This window comes from Neolamprologus brichardi, chromosome 20, assembly GCF_056152115.1.
Source record: "Neolamprologus brichardi isolate AB-2024 chromosome 20, ASM5615211v1, whole genome shotgun sequence".
Lineage (NCBI taxonomy): Eukaryota > Metazoa > Chordata > Actinopteri > Cichliformes > Cichlidae > Neolamprologus > Neolamprologus brichardi.
The window spans coordinates 29,652,388-29,669,255 of record NC_142123.1 but is presented as its reverse complement, the minus strand read 5'-3'; the positions used below and the strand labels follow the sequence as shown (position 1 = coordinate 29,669,255).

Genomic DNA, 16,868 nt, shown 5'->3' with positions numbered 1-16,868 from the left:
GCACAGCTCACGTCCCGTCAAACATTTACTGGAATCTTGAATCTATTCCTGTATTGCACAGCTCATAGACGGGCCCTAAATGCTTCCCCAGAAACTCAATCCAACAAAACAGGCCATCGCTCATAAAGATGCCGCATGAGTGATGTGAACAGAGCAAGTTATAGTGACCCTGGGACACACAACTCTTCCCTTCCCCGAACATGCAAATTCCCCTGCTTTCTACACATTTTTGATCTTTAGTAAACAACACATCGGATTCATTACAACATGTGTCCATACACAAGTTTTGCATTACTTGTAAAATGTTTCAGAAGAGCAGCAGCTTCTTTCAACAACAGGCTGTTCATTTCATTCTGCTGCCGCTCGCTATTTGACAGCAGGTTGTTTGAGCTGCTGAGTCGTTTTTCCTTGCTTGCTGCTGCTGTTTGCATTGGACTGGATGACTGAGTAAACAAGAAATTGCTAATAATAAATTTTAGAGCAGACAGTTAAATATCTTGCAGACACATCGCACTGTATAGTTGGATGCTGTGTGCATGAATATGTTTTTCCGATAAATATAAAAGTATGTCTAATGAACCAACTCCAGTGGCTTAAAACATGAGAATGGAGCTCATGTTCAATAATTACAAATTCATATTTTGTATGCTCATGGATAGTGCGTAGGTTCCCACGTGCACACTCTGCTATGTAACTCGTCTTCAACTCTTTCTACCCGATCTAGTCGGAAGTTACAGAGGCTTGGTCCTCCAGACAATGAGATAAATATACTACTCCACCCTTGCCTGCAGATTTTTCTCATAAAAAAACCCTTTGATAGTTTAGCCATCTGGCTGAGCCAAAAAAGTCCTCATAAAAGAGGCCCAAATAAGGTCAGGGGTCACTCCCTCCCTAGGTCAGGGGCCCTGGAAGGTTGTTATAGTGGACTTTACTAAAGTTGTCAGCTCAGATCCCCTTGACAAATTAAAGCACATTCTTCTGTTTTTTACTAGTATTCCATTACAGTCAGACTTCCCTAAAGGAAATGTTTTTCAGGACAGATGAGAGGTCGGTTACACTGATATGAAATATGAACTCACCTGGGTAGTGTAGGTTGGGACATGAATCATTCGTTTTTCATCAATATTTGATGATCAAAATCCAGTTATTTATCAGTGTTGACCTTTTTCTTTTCAAAACCATTATCTATGTGCGGATGAGAAAACGGCCTTTACTCAACACATAGTACATTAAAGGTGCACTGACAGCCTGTCATTAACCCTGACCTGTCTGAGCCTCCGTCCAAATGTCCAGAGGATGAAAGGCTCGGACTGGATTTATCTCGCAGACGCATTTAACTGACTGCTTTCTGTGTGTCAGCACACAGAAACTGCCTGCTAACGCGACGCAGACACCGGGAAGTTTGATACACAGACTGCAGAGATTTCAAGCTACTGTTTCCCATTTGCAAACTTAAAATTGGACACATTTTGATTTCTTGCTCAACTATTGGATGTTTGACTCATGTTTGTAAGGTTAATATGAGGCTACGGCATAAATCATAGCTTAGCATGAATACAAAGAAAGAAATATGTTTGGCTGAGTCTCTCCAACGGTTAAAGCAAAGCAAACAAACAAACTGCATATAAAAGATGGCATTTAGCCACTGGGATATCACTGAATAATTGGGGAAGTTGGGGTCGTAACCAGGGTTAGCACCTGTAATCTAATGACCAGTAGAATGACCAGCTACACTTCCAGACCATATTAACCTCACAGCTGTTTTTAAAGCCTGTATTTTGGTGGCTGACAGTGGGGAAGAAATAGTAAAACTGTGAGAAAGACCAGGGGAAAAACACAGCAGATTGGCCTTGGTATGGAGTTGAACCCAGGTACCTCAGACTTATAGCATATCTATGCAAACTGCTCAACCCAATGAGCTAAACAAGCACCCTCAAATACTGTTTTAAAGCCCTTTGGGGCATTTTGGCCACTACGAAATGCCCAAAAGGAAGCCACTACATTTTTGTTTTTCTTTTTGAAGACATTAGTGACCCATTTAGAGAAGATGGTTGTCAGCTAACGCTAGCAAAATTAATTAAAACTAGCAAGGTATATTTAAAAAAACCCTCCAAACATTTAAAGCTTTTATATATTATAGATCCTAACTCTTGATTTTCATTTTTATCATTAAATGAAATTTAATTTGCGTTCATTTCGCGTGTCACGTTCAATAGCTGTCACTGCTAAATAAAGAATTGAGATTATGAAAGAACGGCTGATTTTCCCTAACAATAAAAAAAATATTCTAAATAAATACCTGGAGGAATTACCAAGATGGCTGCTTAGTGGTGAGGCTTTCAGATGGACTTAGGTTCAACCAAGGAACAATGAGGTCACATACAAAGACACATTGTTTTTTTCCTACAGATCTGAACCAAGCTAGCAATTTAGCATATGGATACAAAGCACTATTATTTACAAATGTACTACTGTCATCTAACTCTGTAAGGATGAATGTAAATATACTGCTTTATCAGCCATAAATATAAGACAGATGGGAGGAAACATCTGTGGCTATATGACAAAAAAGGCGATTCTTCTTAAACAGGCACTAAATCAGAGATGAGGTGGGAGAATAGGAACTGAGCATTCATACATCTGTCTTTATACCCTGCGACTTTCACACATCTAAGGATGTGTTTGGTTTCACCCCACATGCATTCAAAAACCCATTAAAAAAAGTTGAGCAAATGCTGAGCATATGACAGCCCCTATGCGACTGTGGGAAGGACTACACAAAGGCAAGTGTTTTCCACCACACAGCTGCTCAGTTGGAAATTTGTCTTGTTCCTATTGTCTTACTCTTTAAAAGAAGTGCTAAAGCTCTCACTCCATGCTCCAGTCACTTCCTAAGAAAGGTGCTATTGGATGATACATGTGGCAGAGTGTCCAGTTTCAGGGGAAATGGTGAGAGAATTAGTAGGGGACGATGAGCTCCATTAAACACTGAAGAAGTGGACCTGGAAAGGGTGTTTGGAGTAATCAGCGATGCATAATCTACAGGTGGGGTATGGGAAAAGAACCCCCACAAAGTGTATAATTTTTTATTATATCTTCTTAAAGAATTAACAGCATTGTTATTATAAATAAAACAATAATAAACTACAAAAGCAAACATTGCTTTGAGGCGTTAATAAATGATTTATCATAAAAAATGCTGTTTTTTCTTATATTTTCTGTAAAATAAAGTTTAAAATTGATGGAAATAGAAAAATAAAGCCTTCAAATTCCAAACAGACAGATCGGCAAACCTTTACAAAACACATCTCTTTTGACGCTGCGACTGAAAATGAGAAAATGTTTCTCACAGAACTTTTGCCTCAGGGTCTGAGTATGGGGGGGGGGGCGCCATCACAGCACACTGTTATTAATCTTAGTTAATTGTAGGCTTCTCCATTCAAACACCACGCAGCTGTATTTTTCATCATTAAGCCTGTGTTTATAGTTGGAGGAAATTGGCCTACAATGTAAGTGATAGATAATCAAATCTCAAGAAAACTAACAGCTTGTGGTCAGCTACCACAAACCACACACTGTTTATCCCAGCATTCATCCTCTGAACATGGGAGAATCTATTGAAATATGCTTTAAACATGAATTAATCAGTTACAAAGCAATCTCAGGCATTGTAACTGTTACCTAATTTACAGACTGTTGTTGTCTATACAGAAGTTTTATTTATTTTTTTTCAGTTATTATCCAGATACTTGATTTCCACTCAAATGTCACTATTTGATGTATTTTACACTTGTTTTTGCAGTGTTTCAGGGAAAACATCTCACTTTTTAGTCGACCATATTGGTTAAAAGGAACTGTAGTTACTTGTAACAAACATTTTAGTTGTGCTCCATCTTAACCAATCATAATTGATTGATTGATTGATTATTTATTTTGCTAACATATTACAACATCCCGACTGAGGAGATTCTGCATAATAAATACTATTTGACTTCAAGTAATGTCTTTTGCTTTACATGTTTTGTTCTGTTTTTATATTGTGGTCCTAATAAATTTATAGAATGCTTCAACTTTTATAGTTTTTTAAAGCACCTGATTTAATGTTTTCTTTCATGTACTTTTCTGTGAGTTGGATGTGGCATTCCTTCACTTGCCATAACACAGCTTGCATTCCATTTGTTGCACGGTGATGGCATCCTCTTTTGAAAAGGAATGCATCATGGTGGAATAATTGCCCTACTGCTCTCAGTCCACTTAGTTAAAAGGGATTCAGATGGTTTGGGATCTCTGTCTCTCTTCCCCCTCCACCATCTCTCCTCTCATGGGGCAAGGAGAAGAGGAGAGTCTGAGGGGGATGGGTGTTTGACTTGGGAGAGCAGAAACTGGGAGGGGGGTTGAGTATTTACATAAATGGCCAATCTAAGTTTTTCAGCCTCCATTTTAATCTACAGAAACTAAAGGCAACCTTTGCCCTAAAATGACGACCCCGTCTTCTCCTTATCGATATCTAAAGTTAACACGTAGGCTGGCATTCCACAAAGATTCCGCGCATTAACTTTCCAGCAGAAAGTGACGCGCACAACTAACAGACATGGATATTGGATTATTGCAGCATTTTAGAGGTCACATGATCCTCTCGGATCACGCTCACCTCTTGTCGGCTGCTGGGAGGTCCACCGAGTCTCGGTGGTGGAACAAGTGATCGCATGAGGCTGTGGCTTATCTCAGCCTACACATGCATGTTCACACACACCCCCCACATGCATGCATCTACCTACATTGCACTTGTTAATCATGGTTTAGCAAGCATAACAGGTTCTAGAGTTTTAAAGTAATTTGCTTTTTAAAACTTTCTAGTGGGTGTATCGCTCATGAAATACTCACTAATGCGCACTTAAATTTGTCTCTGGCTATTCAACTACAGGACGATACTTCTAATGGAACAATAAATAAATAAAATATCCTAAAAGTCATCATTTTTATTAGGAAGAGTAGCTGATTTTAAAATAAGCATAATTAACTATGATTTAAAAAGGCATCGTGTGCTTTGGAAGTTTCAGTTATCCATAAACATTTAGATGCTTTTATAATATTTGAAGTTGATTCACTGCTGCTTTCACATCACGCACCTTTTCAATTATATCACTGACTGTCATCTGCAATACTGTACTATCATACTTGTGTACTTTTGTCCATCCTACTGTCTCAATCTTATGTTTTCGACTTCTCCCTGCTGTGGGGCTAATTAAAACAATTTCATGGACAAAAGAGGAGAAGCTATTGTATCGCACAACCAGCAGTGCAACAGACATGGTGTCAGAGGCGTGCAGTTGTCAGGGATTAGCTCCCCTTTGCTGGCACAGATGGATACATCAACCACCACCACCACCAGTGATGAGTGGCTGAGCATGGACAACTGCCTCAAAGCAGCTTCTAGCACAAATTTAGGTCCAAAATCATACAACAAGACAACCACATCTGCATTTTAGGAGGATGACACGAAACAAACGGTCAGTTTTGATTAACCTGTTGCACTGCAGATTTGTGGCAACAGACTAAACCTGCTGATCAAGATGAACATAACGCATATTCAGGCATTTGAAGCAGGTTTTGTTAGAAATCAAGCAAGTTGATTGGAACCACCAAATAGTGGCACCACTATTTTGTCCCACATTATGAAATCATTTTATTTATATATTTTATGTAAATTAAATTTAAATTCTCTGTATTATATCAGTTAATAATGGAGCTATAATAATGCAGCTGGCATAGTATTATTAGCTGTTCTTCCCACCCAGAAACTGGCGACGAGTCGCTCCTATTTATGGGAACAAACATTCCCAACACCCAGATCTTTCTTCACATTCCTGAGCTTTGTTGAGCCCACCCCCTTTCTAAAACAGAGAGATCTGATGGTGACAAATCTTCAAACCAACTTCCTCTTTTTTCCTTTCAACTCAAGTAATGGCCCAGTGAACTGGATTCTCTGTCCTGACTCACATCCTCCGTGCCATAATATTTATGCTGCCTATTCAAATGGTGGCATGATCAAATTGCCGCATGAATCACACCACAGGCACCAGCTCACTAAATTACATCCTGACTAAGAGTCTGAGTATTAGTCTGGGATAATGTGATATTAGCAACAATGGCTTACTTTCCCTGTATTATTTATTAAGTTAATTTATTGCACCTCTGATGACCGCAGCTGCTTGCCTAACCTGAATTGCGTATGAATCTGGGTGGAAATCTTGCTAACTGTGGCGCTGACAGTCAATGCCTCATCCATGCTTTTAGGGCATTGTTGTTATCTCCGTGGCCAGGTCAGACTTATCTCACAGAAGGAACTGTATGTGAACAGAAACAATAGGCTTGATTGAGTGCATTCCCCACAAGGTGTTAGGTTACACGAGCCTGGTCTATTTAATAGATGATATCTGTCTGACGGCACTTTGCCACATGATCTTTATCGCAAGCGAAATGGTGCATTATTCATAAACTAATTAATTTTCTGTCATGAAGACGTGATAGCAGGAAACAACCCGAGTCGGGGTAATACAATCGAGTTTGAGGCGAGAATTGCAAGAAAAAAAATATGTAACTAATCGATTAGTCGTTTTAAAAATCATATCCAACAATGCCAATTATTTAATTTACATGTGAAGAAAATACATCTCATCCATAAGTCCTTGTGCATTCATTCATAGGCTCACATACCCCCTACTTGATTTTTAAACAGACACAATAATGCAATTAGCTTAACAAAGAAAATGGTAATCCACGAGCCGGTATGAGTGCATGGGTGGGGTGCATCTGTAACGACCCGAGAATGACTCTGAGAATGCTTCTGAGGAATTTTCACACCAATAAGCTGCAGGAGAGCCAGACTGAAACAGCAAAGTAGTGCAACTGAGAAAACAGGGGGAAAAAACCCCAACTTCCATTCAAAAAAGCATGAATTTCACAAAGCCTGCCTCCTATGCTTCAGTCAGGGGTTCAAATGTAAATGTCTAAACATTATTATGAAAATAAAGCCATTAATTAAACGGCGCAAAAAACGCAAACCAGTCATCCTAGTCTGTATTTACATTTATCAGTAACAGTAAGATCCATTATCAGACCACCAGCAGATACATAGCTGGGGGTAGATTCACATATGCTAATAAAGCAGATGTCCAGAGTCCTCAACACATTCCAGGCAGCCTATAAAAACAAAGTGTCTTTCTTCCCCTAGGAGCAGTGCCCCATCCCTGACTGTCTCCAACAGTCACAAAGATTCATATAAACACTCGGTGTTATAACCTGATGATCCCAGCCGTGCTCAGGCTCTTCCTGCCACTGTCCCTAAAGCAACCACAGCATTTTGATCTCTTCAGACTACAGCTCCCCTCATTTTGGGAGTACTCTGCATGTTTGGCCAAGGTGTTGGTCATTGTTTGAAACATTTCCATGACACTGGAAGTTTCGGCCAATGTCTCTGTGTCACTGCCGTCCAGTGTGCTGGACTCCAGCTAAATTCATCAGCCATTGTTTTCTCTGCGCAGGCATTTATGATGTCACTGCAAACATAAGCTTTGTCCTCAGATGAAGGATCAGCCAAGGTTCGTGCCCTTATGGGGTCAAACAAACATCAAATATGGACAGGCTATGACTTTCCATGGGGTTGGGTGGACATTATGGTGGCACAAAGACAACTTTATTTAAAGGTTAAAAAAAGGCTGGCCATCCCCAGTTCACCATAGCTTTTTCACTAGTAACAGTAAAACTGGAAATGTCTTCTTCTCTATCGTATTAATTGTAATATTAACACTAATAAAGAGTCTAAATCTTCACCATTCCATTCCTGAGCATCTCAAACATTTCTATGGGTCTGCCAACAATGATTATTATACAAACAAGATACACTGAAGAAATTATAGGTAGGATGCAATAAATGTATGTAGGGCCACCACAACAGATTTAGAGATATAAAAGTATTTCTGCAGTTCTTTAAAAAGAAAATGTTTTAATTAAGTAAAAATACATCAAACACACAAAAAGAATAAAAACTGGAGAGATTTGTGACAGGGATGCAGTTTTAAAAACCCCCACATTTCTCAGGTGAAGTGTTTCAGATCCACCAAAGGCTTCAGTGTTTCCCATTGTGTAAGAATTATTGAGGCAGCAGTATCTGTGCGCATTAAGCACTCTGAAAGCACACATGGTAAACAAAGACTTAAGCGCATACACAAGCATGCGCGCGCACACGCACACACAACAATGGCTTGTATGTCAAAAGATTAGATTTCCATCGTGTTTGTTGTTTTAGGATAAGGCATGCGTGAACAGAGAAAATGTTTTGCTTGCTCATAGGCATCTGCTGAAAACCAATGGAATTTCTAAAATTGTAAATAGGTTTGTTTGCTTACGCAACAGTTTTGTTCCTTCTTTGAGGACAATATTCACAGTTAACACATAAGTATTGATTCAAAAGCCACATGTGTAAAAAGCAACTCCTACCACGGACTAACAACCAGTGTGTCCATATAATAAACACATCAGTAATTGTACAAATACTCTTATTATCAAACTTACTATGACTGCAATTATGGAATGCTTAACAACAATCAAATCACCGTATAAAGGCAGTCTGATGAAAACAAATGTTGAAGCGCACAAAAACTGACTGTGCTGCTCTGCAAACTATGAGACTATGCGGACAGAGAACACACAAAGCAACATGCTGACATATGAGAATGATCAAAGGTTGTCGCAAAACCGAGCATAAAAAAACAAATCCCATATCTGCGCAGAGCCAAACCTGATGGCCCAAGACTAACACTTGGCTCGGGTTCCCAGCAAAACCTGCATCCGACCATATATGGAATAAAAGAAAACAACTGAGTGCTTGTTTCCCTTTGAATATATGGCACTGATGTGCACGGCCAAAATCATTAAAACATGCATTTGTATAGGGTTAGCGGCACAGAAACAAGACAGGAAAACAATAGCTAAATGTCTTTGTTCCTGAATCACAAAAGCTGATAGCCGGTTATTTGCATTCACAAGATTACGTGCAGCTATCGCTGCAAAACGGTGAAGCCCACATTGTCACAGAGGAATAAAAGACATTATTTTAAAAGGCACTGGCTCTGTATTGAAGAGCAGGAGATACTGTAGCATTCTTTTGTCCACTAAAGGACTTTTATGGGCTCTTGTGCTCCCACTGCAGCCATGCCTATTGGCTCAAAATTATACTTATTTTGCTGCCCCCACCCCGAGGACTGGTTTTAAACTCTGCTTTCAATCTTAAAGTAACAACAACAAAAGGGCCTGTCAGAGTAATGCTTCCTGACAGCCCAAGATAGACGACAAAAGACAAAAACAACACCCCAAACACTCAAATGCTAAATAAATACCACAAAATAGTGTCAAAGCTCTGAGAGAGTGTGAAAAACTCAAGAATCACAGGAACAAATTTGAGCAGCTTTGAGTTGTGCCCGAGTTCATTAAAGAAGAACAAACATGCAGCGTGAAATATACAACCACCCACAGAGGCAAAGTCATTTTAAATCCAGAGTTTGCCCTAAAGTGATACTATCGATTCCTCTTGTAGACGCTACAATAGCCTAATAATGTCTCAGCAAATAATCACATTGCATTCAGAAAAGCAAATTGAGGTGTCTTTTTGTCCCTCGGCTGATCACATACCGCTTTCATCATGAATTTCTATGAGAAAGACAAAAAGAATTGAACACAGACAAGATAAAAGCCTCCAGTGCACTAAGAAATCAAAATTCACTTAAGATGTCAATAGTGTCACAGCCAAAAGATGCCTGCATCGGAAAAACAAATCCATATCAATACTTCGCCAATCAGTTAATTTCATTAAGGCATTCAATGCCATTTACTGATGGGATTGCAAATTGTGTGCAAACAAACCAAAGGTCAGAGATGCACTGTTGAACCGAGGGACAGATTGTATCTGAAGGAATGAAAAACTGTTTGGACTCGCTGATTTATAGCTACCTCTGATGACAGAAATGAACAAACTCAATTCATTTAGGTTTATTTTACTACCTTTTCACACTATTTAGAGCACCGGCAGTTGTTTTGTTTTTTTTTGCCAAAGTGTCATCTTGCTCTGGTTGTTGTCCATCTTTCCATCACCTGGTCCTTTCTGGATCTATTTATGTCCAGAAGGAATGCATCACAAGTTACGATTTCTTTAAGCAGCTGTGAGTGGAAATTGCTTTTTGGGGAAGCCATTTATGGCCCCCATTCAAAGGCTGGCATCTCAAACACAGGAAGGAAGGAACACAGAAGTGCTATACAGTATGAAGAGCTTCATTTTAAACTCATCCTACCATTTATCAAAAAAAGAAAAGCAAGCAAAGCTTTAGGATTTGCCAACAGAATGCACTCTAGTTAGCTTTGAAATATGAAAACAAGCTTACAGACCAAATAGGGTATGATTTATACTGTAACCAAACCACTATTTTTCCAAAAAATGTAAACAGAATAAAATAAATAAATATAACATCAACTCTCTTCAAACCTTCTCCCCAAGTGGGGCTCTTAAGACATTGTAACCCATAGAAAAGGCACTTAACCCAGCTATGACGTCACATGTGGAAGAGGAGAAGGGGGAAAGAAAGGGTCTGTCCTCCTCAAGGGTGCTTAGGATTATGGCCTGGAAGTCTGTTAGATAATAGATCAAAGAGATACATCAGAGTGCTTTGTGGTTTTCCCACATAACACTCATCTTCATGCATAATGGAATTTCAGGATTTTTTTCCCCCCTAGTTCCACCTGAAGAAGAGGTGACACAGAGAGGTTTGGAAAATCTGAGTTTGAGTGCAGGCACTCATAATGCAACCCAAGTGCAGAACTGATGCAGATTTAGTGTTTGCATGCTGCTCTGGCTTTATGTAGCTTAAATCATAGAAGAAACAAAGCCAAACTTCAGATTTCACCTTCTATTTAGGAGCAAAATGAGTATTTTGATTTGTCTTTTAATTTCAAGGTAGAAAATAGAGAAATAGTATAAAAAACACAGCAAACAATCTAAAGAGCTTGCTTAAGTTACATAAATACACAAACAAAAACCAAACATGGCAACAACCATCAACGAATAAGATTTTAGTAGTAGTTGTTCCTGTGGCATCTGGTGGTGGCGTCATATTTATTAAAAGTTAGCATTGTTATCCATGGAAGCTTTTTTCTGTCACTGGAAATAATTGAAGTTGAAATTTTAAGTTATCCTAAAACGCATACAATGGGTTTTATTTCAAACGATTAGATTTCTACCATGTTTGTTGTTTGAGGACCTGCGTGAACAGAAAATGTAGCATTGTGATTTGATAGGTCAAATACTGCATTCACACGTAAAACAATTATTAGCAAATATGGGCTAAAGCTAGCACCCTAACCAATTAGCATAGTTTGGAGACAACCAAGTCTCTAAAACAATACGCCTAACCCTTTCATAAGGATGTCTCAAATTAGCACCCTAAATTTTCAGTTCAAAACAGAATTCACAAAATAAGTAACTACGCTTTCTTACCCAGCTAGGCTAGCTGTTTTCCATATCCAGTGTTTATGCTAAGGCAGCTGTCTCCTACTCCTTTAATGACACAGCAGTCATTTCATATCAAACAATTCTTGGCTAGCACTTTCAAAAAGACACAACCTTCAAGTGAGTAGCAGTCGTATCTTACAGAAACACAGTGGTATAAAAAAGTGCAGCATTTCTCAAGAAAATTAGTAATATGGGGATATTATAGAAAAGCCATCCTTCATATACTTTCAGTGTTAAAGCACACACACTACAGTAATACCCTTACTAGCTTGAGTCCCTGTCTAAAACAGACACCAACTCCCTCAACCTACAGTTGCTGGCAAACATGTTTTTTTAAACCATCAAACCACTTCATCTGAGTTTGTGGCCATGCTGAGCGAGAAAATGTAAGAGTCTGCTTCAGCAGAGCCATTAGTGCTCAGAGACCAGAAAGAAATCAATGGTCAAGTGTTTACACAGGAGAATCCTATTCAGGTGCAGCATCCGCTCTCTGCAAATACTAAGTGCTTAAGTCTGAATGTAAAAATAGGAAGAATAATAGAAAGCAGCAAGCAAAAAACTGGCTCTTTATTGAAAAATCTATCGGAGATGCGAGTCGCCTTTTAGAAGCTAAGACCTTGATATGCAGCCTAATGCTTTCTACAATTGACATCTACTTTTTCAGATTCGGAATGAGGGCTTGAAAAAAATATTTATTTTTAACAAAAGTTATACATACAGAACATGTATAATCAATACTACGGGGCAGCAGTACACTTACAGTCTGAATACTCCATAAAGCAGAGCAAGTTTCATTATATACTCTCATTACTCTGCTGCCACCTAATGGACAAACATAAAAAATACATCATACAAATACATTCAGTCACTTTCACATTTTGTTAATTTGCGGTATTATTCTTTTATTTTTTGTATGATGTTGCTTTAAATTAAACCTGATTTCAATTAAATATTGTAATTGAAATATGGTTTAATTTGAATTTTTGATGCCTGCAAATATAACACTTGAAAATACAGTGCATGAAACAATGTTAAAATTGATGTTTTATTCTAAAATGTGAAGACTAAACAAACTACACCTCCAAAGCCAACAGTTTTGCTATTTTAGTGGTTACTGTTAGATCTACAGGTTACTATCAGCAGAGAAATAGCTTATGATGCAGTTACTGTCTTTTCACTTTCAGAAACGCACAACGCCGTTCACTGTGGGATGCTTTCGAGTGTGTGTGAATTGGAATAGAGTGCATGAGGGGAGAGCTGATCCACCGTGCTCTGCTGAGGCTGAGGAGACACTATAAGTGGAACGCCGTGGATGACCACATTCTGACCGCCCAGGCTGATGTTTGGCACCAGTAATGCACTTTCCTCACAGGGTAAGGCACTCTCCTCAACCGTCACCGTCTCTGCTGGCTTGGACATGTCCACATCGGGCAGAGGTGCTGTGGTCACCAAAGCAGAGTTTCCTTCCGTAACCACTGTAATCTCTGTGCCACCTTCCTGGATCAAAGCATTGAGCCCCTCCAGTTCAGAGCAGGTGGTGATGAACGTCTGTGTGCTGCTGCTCGAGTCCTGAGCGGTTATGGCCGTTTGCATCAGGGCCTGGTGGAGCGGGTTGCTGGCATCGTCGGTGCTGAGTTGAGTCAGGAGGACAGTCTGGGGTTCAAGAGTGGCTTCTGTGGTTTGGGATGAACCGAGTGGTTGTACAGGCGCCAGCAGGTTGACCTGCTGGATCATGGAGTTAACTACCATGTCCTGGTTTTCTGGGCTAAGCAAGACCATGTTGCTCTTATTCTGGCCATCCCCACCAGTTGAGAGCAAGGGGTTATCCTGGCCTAACGGGTGAGATACAATGATTTTAAGCTGTGTATTACTATAAGGAGGCATTGGGTTGCACGGGATAGGAACTTCGAGCTCAGAGCTGGTTTGTGACATGGTAACGGGAACCAAGTTAAGTGCTTCTGCTGGGGTAGAGAGCTGGAGTTGCAACACACTCTGAGTGTCCCGATGCTGCTTCTTGTGGCTCCGCAGGGAGTCCTCCCTCACAAACGAGGCGTCACACGAGTCGCAGCAAAAGGCTCGAGCTGCATCTAGTTTGGCTCGGTACCGAGAGCTGACAGGCTTCGGAGAGTCGGTGCCTAAATTTTTGCCTCCACCTCTGCCTCCTTTCCCACCGCTGCCTTTTTCAAGCTTATCCGAGTGACACTTCTTCTTGTGAATGACGAGATTGCTGCGCTGCTTAGAGGCAAAGTTGCAGAAGTCACATTTGAAAGGGCGGTCTTCGGAGTGGATCCGCTCGTGGACCTTGAGCGCCCCCTTGCTGGAGCAGGAGTAAGTGCACTTGGAACACTGAATGGGCTGAGTGGGTTGGTGTTCTCTCAAGTGTTGTCGCAGAGCAGTCTTGTTGGCACACTTGAAATCACAGTGCACGCACTGAAAGGAGTTCTCCGTACCATGTTTGATCTGAATGTGCGATTTCAGGTTTCCTTTCATGGCGCAGCAGTACTCACAGAAGTCACATTTGTAAGGCTTTTCGCCGGAGTGAATCCGGATGTGCCTCTTCAGGTCTGAGTTTATTTTGAACTTTGCATCGCATTGTTGGCACTGAAAAGGTGCATCCCCTTAGAAAATAAATACATAAACAAAAATAAAGCCAGTTTTAATACCAGTTTCTAAGCTACAACTGTCACACAGCTGCTGATATTTTGGATTTTTTGGCTACCTACCTGTGTGAGAGCGGAGATGCACGGTAAGCTGGCTGGAGTTGCGGCTGGCGTAAGGACAGATCTGGCATTTGAATGGCCGTTCATCATAGTGGATACGCAGGTGCTTCTTCAGGCTGCTGCTGTCTGCTGCTGCATAGGGACAGTGTTTACATTTGTGTGGCTTCTCACCTGTGTGCGAGCGGCTGTGCATGTTCAGCTTGTCCCGCCGACTGAAGCGTTTGTGGCACAGTTCACATTCAAATGGCTTCTCACCTGGATGGCAGACAGAAAAACAACTGGGGTTAAACCTTACTCTAAAGGGGTTTTGCAACCGAAGAACATATTTTGAAAGCATTAGCGTACCGGTGTGAGTTTTAAGATGTCGCTCCATGTCTTTTTGGCCATACTGTGTCTTGAAAGTGCAACCTGTAGATTGTAAAAAAACAAAACAAACATTTTCTTAAATTGTGTGCAGCCTCTCCATTTGTGAAAAGTCCAATCAACACTGTACTAAATAAATACAGTGCTGTGAAAAAGTTACAGATTTCTTTCTTCTTCTTCTTTTGCCTATTTGTCACTCTGTTGATGCTTTGTGCCCATAAATTTGTGGGGGTGCGTTTATAAAACTCTATTATGGTTGTTTTTACTTGTGTCATTTTGTACATTTTAGTTCTACTTTATTGCCTCTCTTTTCAATTTTTTGCTGATGCACAGCGTTTTGTGTCAGCGGTGGCTGTTTTACAGCACTTTCCAAAACTGGAATGGAATTTTGAACTTGCCAATGTGTTTTGGGGATTATTGTCCTGCTGCTGCATAAGCCAAACTGATTTTGTAGTAGAGAGCAGAATTCATGGTTCTTTGAATCATAGCTAGTCACCCAGGTCCTGAAGGAGTAAAGCAGCCCAAGCCCATCACAATACCACCATGTTTGACTGTTGGTATGATGTTGTTTATGAAATGCTGTGACAGGATGCAAACCTGCCAAAAAGTTAAACTTTTGTCTCGTCAGTCCACAGAATATTTTCCTAAAGTCAATTTTTGCACAGTCTCTTTATTATTGTTGAATAATGATCACTAGCTTTAACTGAGGTAAGTAAGGCTTAGAGTTCCTTAGATGCTTAGATGGGTTCTTTTGTGACCTCCTGGGTGCTCCTTCGATGCACTCTTGGGTGTAATTTTGTTATTTATATATTACTTTGCTTGATTATCTTTTCACACAGGACAGCTTTGGATAGCTTTTTTATTCTAATAAATATTAAATGAAATTAGCATTTAAAAACTGTATTTTGTATATACTTGGGTTTTCTTTGTATTTTACTTAATAAAGTTTGTTTGATGATATGGAACAGGAAAGTGAAGGAGGCAAATAATTTTTACAGCACTGGAAATATTAATGATATGGGGCTTGAGTGGCAGGAAGTGCAGTTCTTCCTGTTAGAGATTGAAGATCTCCATTCATCAGCAGCAAGAGGCACCAACCTGAGAAACAGCAGCTGTGTCTCTTTGAAGTCAGGGCAGGTTTTAGTTTTTTGGAAGGTGTCTTTGGGGCTTTGGTCATCTTTTTGACACCTCTCACAACACAGGTCTGGTAGGTCTCCTCAAAAATAAACTCAGTGCTGGAGTCTGAAAATAATTTGACAGGCAAAGTCAATTTTTCATTTAAATTATGGACAGCAAAAGCAGAAAGAGGAGTATGTTACCTGTGAGAGAGGATGTGGCAGTAGTGGTTGGGGTGTCAGGTGTGGACAGGAAACATTCATTTTGCTTATGGGCGAGAAAGACCTTATAATTATTGTACTGCTTTTTGCAGGAGCCACAGATGTGGATATCTGGGCTCACCTCCACCACCACAGAATGACCTGCAGCCACTTCGGATGGCAGAGAACACAAAACAGGAAATAATGACTTCATAGGACGTTGCATAATGCACATCTGTGAAAGCGATTACAAGATAGCTACAATAATTTGGAGCTAAATCGTGATATCATAGATTTGTCTTCCAGTTATGAATTTTAGCAACTGTTTTGTTTTACCTTCAGCGGTGTATGCAGCCATTTTCGAGGTGGTTTTGCTGGAGATCAGCTCATTTTCTGTGTCCTCGCTGCGTCCATTGTAGTTTTAAAACATGCCGACTGGGGTCAAAAAGTAGCCAATGAAACATCACTACCTATTTCCAACTGCGAAATCTACCACGGTTTGCATATCAATAGAACTAGCACTTCACTTCTCTGCCGACTCCACTTTTCACGACATTCTGCTTTGGGTTTACGGCAACCGCACAAGGCTTTGCTGGTGTCGTCATATGCTGCTTTGAGAAACGTGGGAAAATCAAACTACAAAGTCTGATCACCCAAATCAACTTATAAGTCAACAAATAATACTATTAATAAATCTATCTGACTTAGTGTTTGACTGTCCTATTTAGAATAAACCAATCTCTACTTAACACTGTGTTAATTCTTTTGCAAACCAGGATTTTAAAAGCTGAAATTGCGTATTTATGAGCACTTGAACGCAACATCATTGTGTGGTGGTGCCAGCGGCCCATTCGAGGTCTTCAGGCTATGCTTTCCAGATGCTGAACAAAACTAAATCTGATTTCAAAA

At 40.1% G+C, this 16,868-nt stretch overlaps 1 protein-coding gene across 3 annotated transcripts; it reads right to left on the bottom strand.

The window, feature by feature from the left end:
• Window positions 1-12,239: 12,239 nt before the first annotated feature.
• On the bottom strand, window positions 12,240-16,536 carry zfp64 (zinc finger protein 64 homolog (mouse)). 3 transcript variants are annotated; one of them, XM_006794012.2, is made up of 6 exons: window positions 16,296-16,536; window positions 15,963-16,130; window positions 15,742-15,885; window positions 14,626-14,688; window positions 14,284-14,535; window positions 12,240-14,178 (listed from the first exon to the last, which is right to left on the bottom strand). In XM_006794012.2, the coding sequence occupies exons 1-6, from the start codon at window positions 16,315-16,317 to the stop codon at window positions 12,761-12,763; spliced, it is 2,067 nt and encodes a 688-aa protein (XP_006794075.2). In that variant the 5' UTR covers window positions 16,318-16,536; the 3' UTR covers window positions 12,240-12,760. The 3 variants fall into 3 exon arrangements, with proteins under 3 accessions (XP_006794075.2, XP_035765050.2, XP_006794074.2); XM_035909157.2 differs by having other exon boundaries at window positions 15,963-16,026; XM_006794011.2 differs by lacking the exon at window positions 16,296-16,536 and having other exon boundaries at window positions 15,963-16,237.
• Window positions 16,537-16,868: the final 332 nt, after the last annotated feature.